Below are 15,111 nucleotides of genomic sequence, written 5' to 3'. Positions count from 1 at the left end.
TTGAGGGGGTTGAGCTATGAGGAGAGGCTGAATAAACTGGGCTTGTACTCGTTAGAGTTTAGAAGAATGAGGGGAGATCTCATTGAGACGTATAAGATGATGAATGGGATGGATAGGATAGAGGTGGAGAAACTCTTCCCGCTCAAAAAAGACAGTAGGACTAGGGGGCATAGCCTCAAGATAAAAGGGGGGCGGTTTAGAACGGAGTTGAGGAGGAACTTCTTCACTCAAAGGGTGGTGAATCTCTGGAATTCTCTGCCCGTTGAAGTGGTGGAGGCTGCCTCGCTAAATATTTTTAAGACGCGGGTTGATGGGTTTTTGATAAGAGAGGGGATTGAGGGTTATGGGGAGAAAGCGGGAAAGTGGAACTGAGCAGCGACAGATCAGCCATGATCTTATTGAATGGCGGGGCAGGCTCGAAGGGCTAGATGGCCCACTTCTGCTCCTATTTCTTATGTTCTTATGTTCTCGCCAGGGCCAGTAACGAGAAAGGAGAATCACACCTGAGGCAGGGACCGGGACTGTCTAACCTCGCCTGCTTCTGGGATTCTCTGATCCTGCTATGAATGGAGATTCAGCTGAGTGCCAAATTCTCCATTCTTGCTGGCAGCAGCGGCAGGGTTTATGGCATCAGAGAAACCCAGCCCTTTGTCAGGATCTTCCCCTGGAGGTCCAGTGGGGCTTTCCTTCCTACATCTACTATCCAATGACAGCACTGAACTCACACAGGCTCTGCAGTACGTGTTCGTGTTACCTGTTGCCTATATCTGGAACCCAAAGATGTAGAGATGCCAGCGTTGGACTGGGGTAAACACAATAAGAAGTCTCACAACACCAGGTTAAAGTCCAACAGGTTTATTTGTAGCAAATGACATTAGCTTTTGGAACTGGCTATTCCGTCGTCAGGTGGATGGGACTTTAACATGGCGTTGTGAAACTTCTTACTGTGGAACCCAAAGAGTCAGAAGATCCCAAACCCAAAGAGCGCCACCTCTTGTTTGGTTTTACTTAAGCAAGTTCTATTCAGTTACTTTTGCAAGCATCTCGGGAAAGGGATCAGCAAAAAGAAGGTAATATTTTAACACTTGAGTTGCTTTTGAAAAAAAAAGCAGATTTGTTCTATAAGATTTTCCAACAAGTTATTTAAATGATTTTACATAGAACACATTACCTCGCTATTTTTGCCTCTCTTTGATGTTATGATAAAATACTGAAGGAAGTCTGTAGTGGGGGAGGTACTGGTACTGGTACTTTGGTCCTGATTGCTTGTTTCGGGAGGTTGATTCGGTATCGCCACTTGTTGTCCTGCATCTGTAAGCCTTTTCAAGCCAATGTAGGTGGCAGAATCTGTGGTCTCTGTTATCAAAATGGTGAGATTAGCAGATTATAATTTCTCACAGGTTATCATGATCACTTGATTTGCATCTACCTGATTTCGGTAATGCCAGACGACAAAATAATATCTGAAGAAACAAACTTTTGAGGCCACCTTAAATGAAATGGAAAACATATATTTCCATATGAGATGCAAAAGGAACTTAACTTGAAAGAAACAGGATACAGAAAACAAACATGAATGGGAGTATTCAAAGTTAAGCAAAAAATGTCAGTGAGATCGTAGATAGAGGCAGCAGCGATAGGAAATGTTTACAGGCCTGTTTATGCTCTGAAAGTCCTGGATACCATTTCAATGACCAAATAAGTCTTATAAATAACCAGGTGGGTGGAGATATTATAGAGCATCTGAAAAGAACATAAGAACATAAGAAATAGGAGCAGGAGTAGGCCATCCAGCCCTTCGAGCCTGCCCCGCCATTCAATAAGATCATGGCTGATCTGTCGCTGCTCAGTTCCACTTTCCCGCCCTCTCCCCATAACCCTTAATCCCCTCTCCTATCAAAAACCCATCAACCCGCGTCTTAAAAATATTTAGCGAGGCAGCCTCCACCACTTCAACGGGCAGAGAATTCCAGAGATTCACCACCCTTTGAGTGAAGAAGTTCCTCCTCAACTCCATTCTAAACCGCCCCCCTTTTATCTTGAGGCTGTGCCCCCTAGTCCTACTGTCTTTTTTGATTTGTAAGTTTGCAAAGTGGATTCTTCATAAAGACTGGGGACAAGTTTCATACCCGGCTATTTAAATGCAAGAGTTTATATGGAGACATTAGCAAAGTATGTAGAATCCTCACCACTTAGAATGGCTACACTTATAAACCAGCCTCCCATCCATTGACTCTACATTTCCTGCTGCCTCAGCAAAGCAGCCAGCATAATTAAGGACTCTACGCACCCCAAACATTCTCTCTTTCATCTTCTTCTATTGGGAAAAAGATACAAAAGTCTGAGGTCATGTACCAATCGACAGCTTCTTCCCTACTGCCATCAGACTTTTGAATGGACATATCTCCCATTAAGTTCATCTTTCTCTACACCCTAGCTATGACTCTAACACTACATTCTGCACTCTTGTTTCTTTCTCTATGAATGGTATGCTTTGTCTGTATAGCGTGCAAGAAATAATACTTTTCACTGTATGTTAATACATGTGACAATAATAAATCAAATCAAATCAAATTTAAAACAGGCATTTGCTAGCCATAAAGCAATAACTATTATAGCGTTAATGTCTATTTCAATAATTTCAAAGTTGTCAGTTGTAGTAAATTAAAAGTTGGGCAGTAACAGCTATTCTTACTCACTGCTCAGCACTGCTTTAAGGTTAACTGAATGCAAGAATAAACATAAGTGAGTAAATAAGTAAATAAAAGCCTGTTAATGTTGAATTAATGTTTGTGTACTTAAGGCCTCAAAAGCCTCTGCAAATTGTGTGGGATTATAGTTAGTACCGCAGAGTAAAGTGGATATAACTGAGCAAAATGTCAGATGGAATGTTCTTCTAATATCATAATCAGGCTGTCAAACTATACTAATCTTTGCATATAATGACCAACCGTGCATGATATTACATGTTATTAGTTTTGAGGAATGTGTTACTAATAAATTCATGGAAGGGGCATAAAGAGAGATATATCATCATCCACACACTGGCTGGGAACTTCATCTACCAACAGCCCGCGTTGGAAATTCCCACTGTTCATTGTATCCTGATCATCAAAATCCTGGGGACGATTCTCCCAAACAAATTCTGAGTGTTGAATTTGCATAAAACCCGGAGTAAGTCCTGCTGGCTTTTTCAGCGGAGGTTTCAAAATAAATCTCCCACACTCTGTGCAGAGAGCCTCAGCTGATCTGTCAGCACTGAGATTGGCCCATGTGCAGTAGCCCCACACTGCCAGCCTCCCGATCGCTGACTAGCTCAATTGCTGGCCAGCCCTGTGACCCCCGCATCACCATCCGTACGACCACCCCCCACACCACACCCCCCCCCCCCCCCACACACACACAGCCCGATTGCTGACCCCCCCCCCCCCCCAAACCCCAACCCCGACCTGTCCAGGCCACCAGGCCAGTCCTGTCCCCGGCCCACATCAAGGCACAAGCTTCTCCCACAGCCCTGATCTTCCGTTCCCCCCCCACCAACTGTCCTACCCATACTACAGCAGTCCTGACCCGCCCAGCAGGCTGATCCCCCGACTCCGAAGGCCAGCCCCAATGGCTAGCCGCCTTCCCTCTGTCACTCACCCCCGTTGATTGTCCCTCAGAGGCACTGATCCCCCATTAGGCCCTGCCCCCTTGACACAGCCCTATGTCTGATGGGCAGTGCCAAGGTGCCCCCTGGGCATTGGCACTTTGCCCCTTTGGCAGTGCCAGGGAGCCCAGGCTGGCATTGCCAAAGTGGCAGTGTCCAGGGAGCAGACCCCCACACTCAACCCTTTGGGGAGGCCTTGCTGGACCCCCTTCACTCCAGGAGGGCTAGGCTGCCAGCTCCCCCAAGTGGGGAGCTATTGTAAACTCCACTAGAGTGAAACACTCCTGGCAGGACCGGGAGAAAAGCTTGCGGGTCTAGTGACTTCAGTCACAGGCCTGCTAATGATATTTAAATTGTACGTAAATTAGATTTTAAATTATGCTGCTCCACGCCAATTTATAGCACAGAGCTGACAGTGCAGGAAATCTGGCTGCTGGAGACAATGGAGGCCATGGCGCCCAGCGGAGAGCCCACAAAACCGCTTCCGCTTGAGTCTCCCGGTCCTCTGTGCTACAAAAGCAGCGCAGCAGGCTGGGAGAATCCCCCCTCTCCTCCCATTTTCAAATTGCATGCTGGTGGGCATATGGTCCCAGACAAAGACCAAATTATCTCCATGACATACACTTCGAATTTCCCCCAGAAAGACAGATGAAACTCAAACTAATGTTTTAGAGGCTCCCCAATCACAGGAGTAGCTGAGGCCAGGGCATAGGCGAATGTTATTCTGATATTAGCTGAAGGACCAATGGACATGAAACTTAAACCAAACAATAACAGAAGAAATAGGAGCAGGAGAAGGCTATTGTACAAATCCACTCCGCCATTCAATGAGATAATGGCTGACATTCTAATTCAACATCATTTTCCTCACTATCTCTATATCCCTTGATGTTTTTAATATCTACAGTCTTGAACATGGAGTTGCCAAAAGCCAGTTTCTGTCACGTGATTATTTTTTTCAAGTAGACTTTTTCTTATTGTTCATTAGCAACTTAGATTTGACTTTCTGTTTATTTTAACTGATCTATTTTCATCTGGCATTGTGGTGCTTGCAATAAAATATCAAAGAAACAAACCAAACTTTTCCAGTGCTTGGGAAATTACTAGAGACTCAAGTATAACTTCAGCACCACAACTTAGTGGAGGAGTAACAGGTCTCAGCTGTAATAAAACAGGCATAGAAGGAGGAAGAACCCAAATAAATTTTGCACAGTCTGGGCATGAATGGAAAGCTCAGAAACGCAGGGGTCAGCTACAATATTACAATTCCTGCCTGGGCTCCTTCCTAACTGCTTTCCAGTAAGGTTTGAACCCATGACCTACTGAGCCAGTTACAATTAAGAAAACAAGAATGAAAGGAAAGTGAGAACTGAAGGTGGAGAATGACAAAAGTGGCTTAGTAGAGAGAGAACATAAGAAATTAATAACTGAGGGAGGAATAGATAGATTTGAAGAAGGATGTTCTTGCTCTCGAGGGAGTGCAGCAAAGATTTACTAGGCTGTTGGAAGGACTGATGTATGAGGAGAGATTGACTAGGTTAGGATTGTTTTCGCTGGAGTTCAGATGAATGAGGGGGGATCTCATAGACAGGATTAGGCAGGGTAGATGCAGGGCGGATGTTCCTGATGGCGGGGAAGTTCAGAACCAGGAGTCACAGTCTGAGGATTCAGGGTAGACCATTTAGGACGGAGATGAGGAGACATTTCTTCACCCAAAGAGTGGTGAGCCTGTGGAATTCATTACCACAAAAAGTAGTTCATGCCAAAACATTGAATATATTCAAGAGGCGGCTGGATATAGCACTTGGGGTGAATGGGATCGAAGATTATTGGGACAAAGCAGAATTAGGCCACTGAGTTGGACAATCAGCCATGATCATGATGAATGGCGGAGCAGGATCAAAGAGCCAATTGGCCTCCTCCTGCTCCTATCCTCTTTGTTTCTATAGACCCTCTAGCCTCTCAAGTATTCTCCACCATTCATGGCTGACCTTCTTCCTCAACTCAATTTTTCCATTTGTTTCTTATGTCTCCTGATTTTCTGAAACAGCAAAAATATACCTATCTTAGCCTTAAGCATATTCACTGGAGGCGCACAACTTTCTGGGGTAAAGAATTCCAAAGATTCACAATCCCCTGGGTGAAGAAATTTCTCCTCATCTCAGTCCTAAATGATGAAACCTTATTCTGACACTGTGCCCCCATGTTCTACAGGGAGAACAACCAATCTGCGTCAACCATGGCATGACTCTTCAGGATTGTATATGTTTCAATGAGATTCTAATTCTTCTAAAATTCATTGAGTACAGGTCCAATTTACTTAGCAGCTCACCATAGAATATCCCTCTCATCCCAGGAACCAATTAGTGAACCTTTGCTGTGTTGTTTCCAAAGCAAGTAAATCCTTCTTTGAATAGGAAGACCGAAACTGCATATAGTCTTCCAGATGTGCTTTCACCAGAGCCCAGTACAATTGCAGCAAGACTTCATGTTCTTTTACTCAAATTCCCATACAATAAAAGCCAATATGGTATTTGCCTTCCTAATTCTTTAATGTACTTTCAGGCTAATGTTGGTAATCCATGTACAGGTACACCCGAATCTCTCTGAACATCAATATCTAGAAATTTCATACCTTAGGAAGAATATATGATGTTTCTATTTTTACTGCCAAACCGACTAGCCTTACAATTTGTCATGTTATACTCCACCCACAAATTGAACCACACTCTCTTAATTTGTTTATATCTTTGTAACGTCTCTGTGTCCTCCTCACAACTTACATTCCCACCTACCTTTGTATCATTCATAAACCTGGGTATATTACTCTCAGCATCTTCATCTAAGTCCTTCATACAGTTTGCGAATAGCTGAAGCCCGATCCCTACGGCACTCCACTAGTTGCAACCTGGCAATTTGAAAATGGCCCATTTATCGCTATTCTCAGCTGCCTATTCATTTACCAACCTTCCAGCCATGCGCAGATATTACTGTATACCATCCCCACCCCATCCCCAAAACCCCAAGAAGCTTTCTCTCACATATTAACCTTTTGCACGGCATCTTATCGAATACCTTTTTTGGAAATCCAAGTTTATCACATCTACCAACTCCCCATTATCCACTCTGCGAGCTCCATCCTCAGAAAACTCTAATAAATTTGCTAAGTGACCAGTGAGGAGGGTTGACAGAAGTGGAAAGTTTGAGAGATAATCCCAATTGTCTTTTTTCACTATCTTATACTTAGCAGCATTTGAATGAACATGCACTGTTCCAACCCTATTGTCTCAACACCTTACCTATTGCATAGAGCCTAAAATTGCAGACTACTCCAGTTGCAGTTCTAAAGTCAATATAATTCAATATTATATTGGCCTCTGTAACTCAAGGTTCTGTTTTTCAACTTGTGTGAGCTTTAGCCCATCCCCTCCTAAAGTTCCTCTACTCTGTCAATCACCGTATCATCTGCCATTCAAAATTTACCTCTTCAATTCAAATGTACAGGTATATTACCTCGAATTAGCTTACATTTAATTCCCTCTGCTACCTTGTGTTAATTCTAATCAACTTCTGCCAAACAGCTTCTTTTGGCCCTTTGAAATATTCACTGTGTTTCATATTTTAGTGTCGGTTCAATTTCAGCCTCAGGTCACTGTGTGGAGTTTGCACGTTCTCCCCGTGACTGCATGGCTTTCCTCTGGGTGCTCTGGTTTCCTTCCACCGTCTAAAGATGTGCGAATTAGGTAGATTGGCCCTGATAAATTGCCTCTTAGTGTCAGGGGGATTTGGAGGGTAAATATGTGAAGTTAAGGAGATAGGACCTGGGTTGGATTGTTGTTGGTGTAGGCTCAATGGACCAAATGGTCACCTTCTGCACTGCAGATACAATGATAAGAATATCTAAGGTATTTGCAATTGCTTTGCCTATTTCCTCAAAGTGAAACCTACAAGTTTGTTGTTGAGTTTTCACTCCCACTTTAAATGTCTGGTAGTGAATAGGTGCTCATTTTATACCCCTGCCCGATTTTTATTTCCACTGAAAGACATTGGCAACACGAGGCTGATAAAGATACGTAAATATTTGCTTTCTTGAAATGTGTCATTTGTATGCCAGATATCATTCAGAAGGATTTTACCCAACAAACTGGTGGATGGACCTCTGCTGCCAGGCATCTCTAATAGTTCATTGTCAACACCACTGGTACCAGCTGCTTTCCCCCAACTTGCCCTGAAAATGAAATCAGCTGACTAGAAACTCAGTAAACTTAAGATTACCCTACCTAGCTCAGCATCTGTTTTAAATGGAATATGTTTATGTGCAACTCGTCTTTTTCGCTCATAGTCCTTCCACTTGTCTTCTACTTTGTCCTCATTCTCTGGTATGGTCACAACTGTGGTCTTTGTTTGTGCTTCCTGTAGGGAAATATTCAAAATGTGTTGAATATTTTTAGAACACAAATCATATGGATTCTTCTGCAAGGAATGATTTAACAAAAAGATAGCAATCAATAGTCAAACAAAGCTTTGATGTTATCAGTGGAAAATATCAGAGGACGTTGTGCCTATTTTTCACAGCAATGCTTCGCTTTATCACCAGTAATCTGTCCAATGAATCTCACACACACACACACACACACACACACACACACACACCACTTTACTGAATTATTTAAGTTCATAAGATATAGGAGCAGAATTAGGCCGTTTAGCCCATCAAGTCCACTCTGCCATTCAATCATGGCTAATATGCTCCTCATCCCCATTCTCCTTCCTTTTCCCCATAATCTTTCAACCCATTACCAATTAAAAATCCGTCTAACTCCTTCTTAAATTTATTCACAGTTCCAGCATCCACCGCACTTTGAATTCCACAGATTCACAACCCTGTGGGAGAAGTAGTTTTTCCTCAACTCTGTCTTAAATTTGCTACCTCTTATCCTAAGACTATGACCTCTCGTCCTAGACTGCCCCACAAGAGGAAGCATCCGCTCCACGTCTACATTATCCATACCTTTTATCATCTTGTATAACTCAGTTTGATCTCCCCTCATCCTTCTAAATTCCAGAGAATATAAGCCTAAACTGTTCAAACTCTCTTCATATGACAACCCCCTCATCTCTGGAATCAAGCTAGTGAACCTCCTAAATTTACGATTTACTGAAGGAACCCACCTAAGTTATGTTCATGTAGCACTTCCTTCTCCTGTGTCTATCAAAAAAAAAGTAATGCAACAATATTGGGGAACACCTTCACCTATAAGTTCTGCTGCGAATACACAACATCCTAACTTAGGCCTATATAAGTGTTCTCTTATTGTCACAGGATCAGTACCCTAGAATTCTCTATCTAACATCACCCTGACAATTCAAACAGACCTTCAGGCAATGGTTAAGTGCAATGGAAAATAAGGAGCAGAAATAAGACTTCCTGCGCAAGTTTTCATTAGAATTGAATTTACCGTGTAACTATTCAGAAAGCACAATCTAGCTAAAATAAAATGCCTCTGCTCATCCGATGATCATCCCAATTCTTGTTTTCAATCGGCCAAGAATAAGAGCAATACAACCTTTCCAATCCTACACTGGAAAATTCGAGCCATCTGCAATGTTGTCTAAATGATCATTTTGCGCTGAAATCCCACTGTGTACTGTTAATCATAAATGCTTTGCTGCGTTTAAAACAAACAGGTTAACAGCTTTGCTAATATCACACACAAATAAGTATCATATGAGCCCATTAACATGCTGATTATTAATGTCATACAGTGTTTTTTCAATTAATACGTGCATAGGATTTCTTTTACTGTCTGGCAATAAACCAGAGTTAAAATTAGCAACAGATAGAAAGCCACTTGAATGGAAATATTGTTTAGACCACAAGATAATTAAGGAAAATCATAGGCACCAAAGGCAAAGAATGAATCTGTGAAGCACCTAGAAATATTTTACTACATTTGTACCAAGCATTGGATTTAATTATTCATGGTGTCTGCCAATTTTCACATGAATGATGTAACCTACTTTGCAATCAATCCATATTTATCAACAATAGTCCTAATTGTAAAGGCAAAAGCCATTAAGTCAAACAACGATGTTGACACACAGAACATATTAATGACGCCCACTCAACTCATTGGGTGATTAAACCTGCCTAATTGTACTGGCCTGATTCTGTTTTATCTGCGTTATCATAAGCATATGTGACTCATCTGCCTGTTAATGTTAAGCCTCTGAAGTATGCAATGGAAAATTAATAAAAGCCTCCAGGACCTGTTAAGCTTCGTGATACAAGGGGAAAAAATAATCATAAGGTTCCATAAGATCCCTACAGTGCAGAACAAGAGCATTTGGCCCATTCAGTCTACACTGACCTTCTGAAAGAGCACTTTACAGCAAACGAAATCAAATCAACCAAGACACATTCCTCCATCCTCTCCCCATAATCCCGCACACTGATCATAGCCAATCCACCTAACTCAAACATCTTTGGACACTAAGGGACAATTTAGTTTGGCCAATCCACCTAACCTACACATCTTTGGACACTAAGGGACAATTTAGCATGGCCAATCCACCTAACCTGTACGTCTTTGGACACAGAAGGACAATTTAGCATGGCTAATCCATCTAACCTGCACATCTTTGGACACTAAGGAACAATTTAGCATGGCCAATCCACCTAACCTGCACATCTTTGGACAATAAGGGACAACTTAGCATGGCCATTCCACCTAATCTGCACATCTTTGGACAATAAGGGAAAATTTAGCATGGCCAATCCGCCCAACTTGCACATCTTTAGACTGTAAGGAGCAAACCAGAGGAAACCCATGCAGACGTGGGGAGAGAGCATAAACTCAACTCGGTCACCCAAGGTCAGAATTGATCCCGGACCCCTGGTGCTGTGAAGCAGAAGTGAGATGCCACAGTGTGGCAAGTAGGGGATTTTCACAGTAACTTCATTGCAGTGTTAATGTCAGCCTACTTGTGACACTAATAAATAAACTTAAAAAAACCTTAACCGTTGTGCCACCCATCCTGGTTATCAGTTAGACAATACTGAGGAGGAACTCCAACCAAAAATGGCAATCGGTATCCTGTTTACCTGATGTCTCTGACAGGTCAATCAACACAGATCCCGGATACACTATATCAGTTCCAAATCTGAGGTACTCTGCCCAACCAACGAGTACAACCCACTTTGTGATCACTCTCTGGGGTTAATTTTGATGCCTTCTGCCTTGTGTTAATGAGTTGATATCAGCGTCAAAACAAAATGCTATCTTTACTGCCCTGTTAGCATCTGTGATACAACCGCTTCACTCTGAAAGACGCTTAATGCGAACTGTCCAAAGCTGGCAATAAGCTCCTTATAATAAGGATATCAAAGTCCCATCAGGTAGATAGGGTACCGACTGCCATTTTTTGGTTGGAGATGATCAGAGCTTTCACACTTCCATGTGCGTTGGAAGCAAAAAAGCTGACTAAATGTAAGTGTTAATGTTTTTTTCATTTGTGGGACATGGGCGTTGCTGGCTGGCCAGCATTTATTGCCCATCCCTGTGGGCAGTTGAGAGTCAACCACATTGCTGTGGCTCTGGAGTCACATGTAGGCCAGACTGGTAAGGACAGCAGATTTCCTTCCCTAAAGGACATTAGTGAACCAGATGGGTTTTTCCAACAATTGACAAAGGTTTCATGGATATCAGTAGATTCTTAATTTCAGATATTTTTTCTTGAATTCAAATTCCACCAGCTGCCGTGGCAAGATTCAAACCTGGGTCCCAGAACATAAGCTGAGTTTCTGGATTAGTACTTTAGCAATAATACCACTTGGCCATTGCCTCCCTGTTCATTATGAAAAGAAGCTGGGCCGCCGCCACCCTACCCTCCCCACAACTTACCTGACTGAAGGTCATTCCAAATCAACTTTGAGAGCTCAATCTGGCAAATTGTTTGGTGTCTCTTGGTTGGCTGTCAAATTTAAATGAGACAGGGCCTCAAAATTGTCACCGGAATAAGTAGCCAATCAGTGTGTTCACCGATTGAATGGCCCTACATCAAACTTGATCTCTTTGTGTAAAATCTTGCTGATATTATCCTAAATTTTTCTAAAACCACCCTACCTGTCTATCTTTTCTGTGCAAGAGATGATATTTCCACTTGTAGGTGAGTCCAAGATGAAGGGTGAGAAATATTAGTCACTAATAAAGTCAATGAGGAATTCAGGAAAACCGTCTTTACTCAGAGAGTGTGGGAATGTGAAGTTCGCTTTTATGTTGAATAGTTGAGGTGAAATAGCATTAGTATATGTAAGGGAATCTAGTAAAAGTACATGAAGGTGAGAGGGAACAATGTTTCGTTGATAGGGTTAGATGTGGTAATGTGGAGAGGGTTCTTGTGGAACATAATACTGGCCTTGCATTGAGTGGCTTGTTTCTGTACTCTGAGTTTTATGTAATTCCATATAAACTTGGTCAGGTGTCTGGTACCACCCTCCCACCTCCATGTTTGTCCCATGCTCCTTTAATCAAGGAATCAAAAGATGTTTCTTCTAAATGCCAAATATTGTTTCATTTTACTTTGTAGCCTTTATTTTTCCTAGGCTGCATTCAAGTACCATCCTCTGTGGTAAATTGGAGCAATCGTTAATTTTGGAAATGTTCCTCGAGTTGCTTTTTTGACATGTTTAGCCTCTTTTCTCTGGCAGCTGTACTCAGAAAGTGTAGAAATCCAGCAACAACTGTCCCATCCTCAAAGGCCGTTGTCTCAAACCCTGAAGAGGCTGTTTGATGCCCAGAGGTTCCACTGCCAGGTTTAAATGAGGCTTTCTAGGGCCTCAAATTCACAGTAGGCTCTTGGCCACTGGAATTAGCAGCTCACCCAAAAATCAGAATTGACCGTACTGTGTCTTAAACATGGTGCACATTATTAAATCTTGGCTGATTACATCACACCAATGGTGGGTCTTGGAGGATCAGTAGGATCAGAAGTTAAGGTATCTGACATTTAGAAATAGAGCAGTTTTACTGTCTATCCATGTTGTCCGAAGAGTATACTGCATACTTCTCCTGATTGTGATTAAATAATGATACACATTGTAATAGACACAGCAAGGATTCCCCTTTTATTGGTGTGCTAACACTGGCGTGGGAGTTCAGCCTGACCATTTGATCCTTTTGCTGCTTTTTCCATCAGGGTCCTTGATTAGGTTTTCAGAGGAGCACTTCATTGGGTTAGTTCTGCTGTCATGAAGCATTCCATAGCTTGTCAGCTAATCAAAAAAGACATCTGACCTATCTGAAGCCACTATGACCTCCAGCGGAGATTGACGACCGATAGAGTTTCCAGATTCAGAGATCCATCAATGGTTTTACTGGAAGAGCTAGCAGGCAACAACAACTGGGGACAGAAGGCAGGGAGCTCTATAAGAGGGTAGTTCAAGCTGCATTCAGGAAGGTTTCAGCTCTCCAACCTCTGAAGAATTGCCACACGGTTCTTGAAAGTGTTCAATAACTGGGCAGCATATATCTAACATTTGCTGGATGACTGGTGAGTGAATGTAACTATGTCTAGTAGGTTAGACAATAAGCCATTAGACCATAAGATGTAGGAACAGAAGTAGGCCATTCAGCCTATCAACTCTGCTCCCCCATTCAATGAGATCATGATTAATCTGAAATGATAATCCTGCACTCCATTTTCCTGTCTTATCCCCATAACCCTTGATTTTCTTACAGTTTAAAAATCAATCTACCTCAGCCTCGAACATAGTTAATGGCCCAATCACTACAGCCTTCTGCAGTAAAGAATTCCACAAATTCATTACCTCTGGGAGAAGAAATTTTTCCTCATCCCTGTCTTAAATGGGTGACCCCTTACTCCGTGATCATCCCTCTAGTCTTAGACTCTCCCACAAGGGGAAACACCATCTCAGCATCTACCCTGTCAAGCTCCCTGGGAATCTGATATGTCTCAATAAGGTCTCCTCTCATTCTTCTCAATTATAATGAGCACATTCCCTCCATAGTCTGGATCAACATAGTGAACCTTCTCTCAACTGCCCCCAATGCCAGTATATCTTTCCTTAGATAAAGGGACTAAAAGAACTGGGATGGCATGATGGAACAGTGTTTAGCACTGCTGCCTCACAATGCTAAAGACCCAGGTTCGATTCCTGGCCTCAGATCACTGCCTTTGTAGAATTTGCACGTTCTCCCCATATCTGTGTGGGTTTCCTCAGGGTGCTCCAGTTTCCTCCCACAATCCAAAGATGTGTGGGCTAGGTGGATTGGCCATGCTAAATTGCCCATTAGTGTCAGGGAGACTAGCTAGGGTAAATGCCTGGGATTACGTGGATAGTTTCTGGTTGGGATTGTTGTTGGTGCAGCCACGATGGGCCGAATGACCTCCTGCTGCACAGTAGGATTCTATGATTCTTAAACTGTTCACAATATTCCAGGTGTGGTCTAACTGGTGCCTTGTATAGTTTTAGTAAGACTTCTCTATTTTTATACTCTATTCCCTTTGAAGTAAAGACCAACATTCCATTTGTCTTTCCTGTTACCTGCTGAACTTGCATGCTAGCTTTTTGTGATTTAGGCATGAGGATCCCCAAATTCCTCTGTGCTGCAATTTTTTGCAGTCATTCTCCATCTAAATAATATTCAGCTTCTTTATTCTTCCTACCAGAGTTCATAACTTCACTTTTTCCTACATTATATTCTGTCTGCCAAGTTTTTTGCATTCTCACTTCACGTGTTTATCTCCTTCTGTAGATTCTTTGAAGGGAATTTTCCATCCCACTCAACACGGGAATTGTAGCGAGCAGGAAGTGGATCATGCAAAGGTCCGTTAAACTCGGATTGGATTTTCTGGTTTTGGGTCAAGCCCAGCCAGGAAATCCCACCCTTTGTGTCAACCTCACTACCTGCCTCCCCACCCATCTTTGTGCCATCTAAAAACATGGCAACAGTATGTTTATTTCCTTCATCCAAGTCATCAAGGTACAATGTAAATAATTGTGGCCCCAGCACTGATTCCTGTGGCACTCCACTGGTCAAAGGTTGCCATCTGAAAATGCTCCTCTTAACCCAACTCTCTGTCTTCTATTAGTTATGATGTGGAGATGCCAGCATTGGTCTGGGGTAAGCACAGTTAGAAGTCACACAACACCCAGGTTAAAGTCCAACAGGTTTATTTGGTAACACAAGCCACAAGCTTTCGGAGCGCTGCTCCTTCATTAGGTGAGCGGGAGTTGTGTTCACAAATAGGGCATATAAAGACACAAACTCAATTTATAAGATTTTGTAAATTAAGTTTGTGTTTTTATATTCCCTGTTTGTGAACACAACTCCCACTCACCCAATGAAGGAGCAGTGCTCCGAAAACTTGTGAGTTGTGTTACCAAATAAACCTGTTGGACTTTAACCTGGTGTTGTGAGATTTCTTATATTTATTAG

The 15,111-nt window shown here is 42.5% G+C and overlaps 1 protein-coding gene across 1 annotated transcript in view; it reads right to left on the bottom strand.

Annotated features, from left to right (window-relative positions):
• The window catches only part of LOC145346936 (uncharacterized), a 92,317-nt gene extending 80,749 nt beyond the window's left edge, over window positions 1-11,568 (bottom strand). The window contains exons 1-3 of the mRNA XM_080194812.1: window positions 11,554-11,568; window positions 7,930-8,062; window positions 1,172-1,356 (exon numbers count right to left, since the gene is read on the bottom strand). Of these exons, the coding sequence (XP_080050938.1) occupies window positions 1,172-1,356; window positions 7,930-8,062; window positions 11,554-11,568 (333 nt within the window). The remainder of the gene's footprint in view (window positions 1-1,171; window positions 1,357-7,929; window positions 8,063-11,553) is intronic.
• Window positions 11,569-15,111: the final 3,543 nt, after the last annotated feature.

This window comes from Carcharhinus amblyrhynchos, chromosome 8 (assembly GCF_965287045.1).
Source record: "Carcharhinus amblyrhynchos chromosome 8, sCarAmb.v2.hapA, whole genome shotgun sequence".
Lineage (NCBI taxonomy): Eukaryota > Metazoa > Chordata > Chondrichthyes > Carcharhiniformes > Carcharhinidae > Carcharhinus > Carcharhinus amblyrhynchos.
This window is presented reverse-complemented; position numbering and strand designations above follow the sequence as displayed.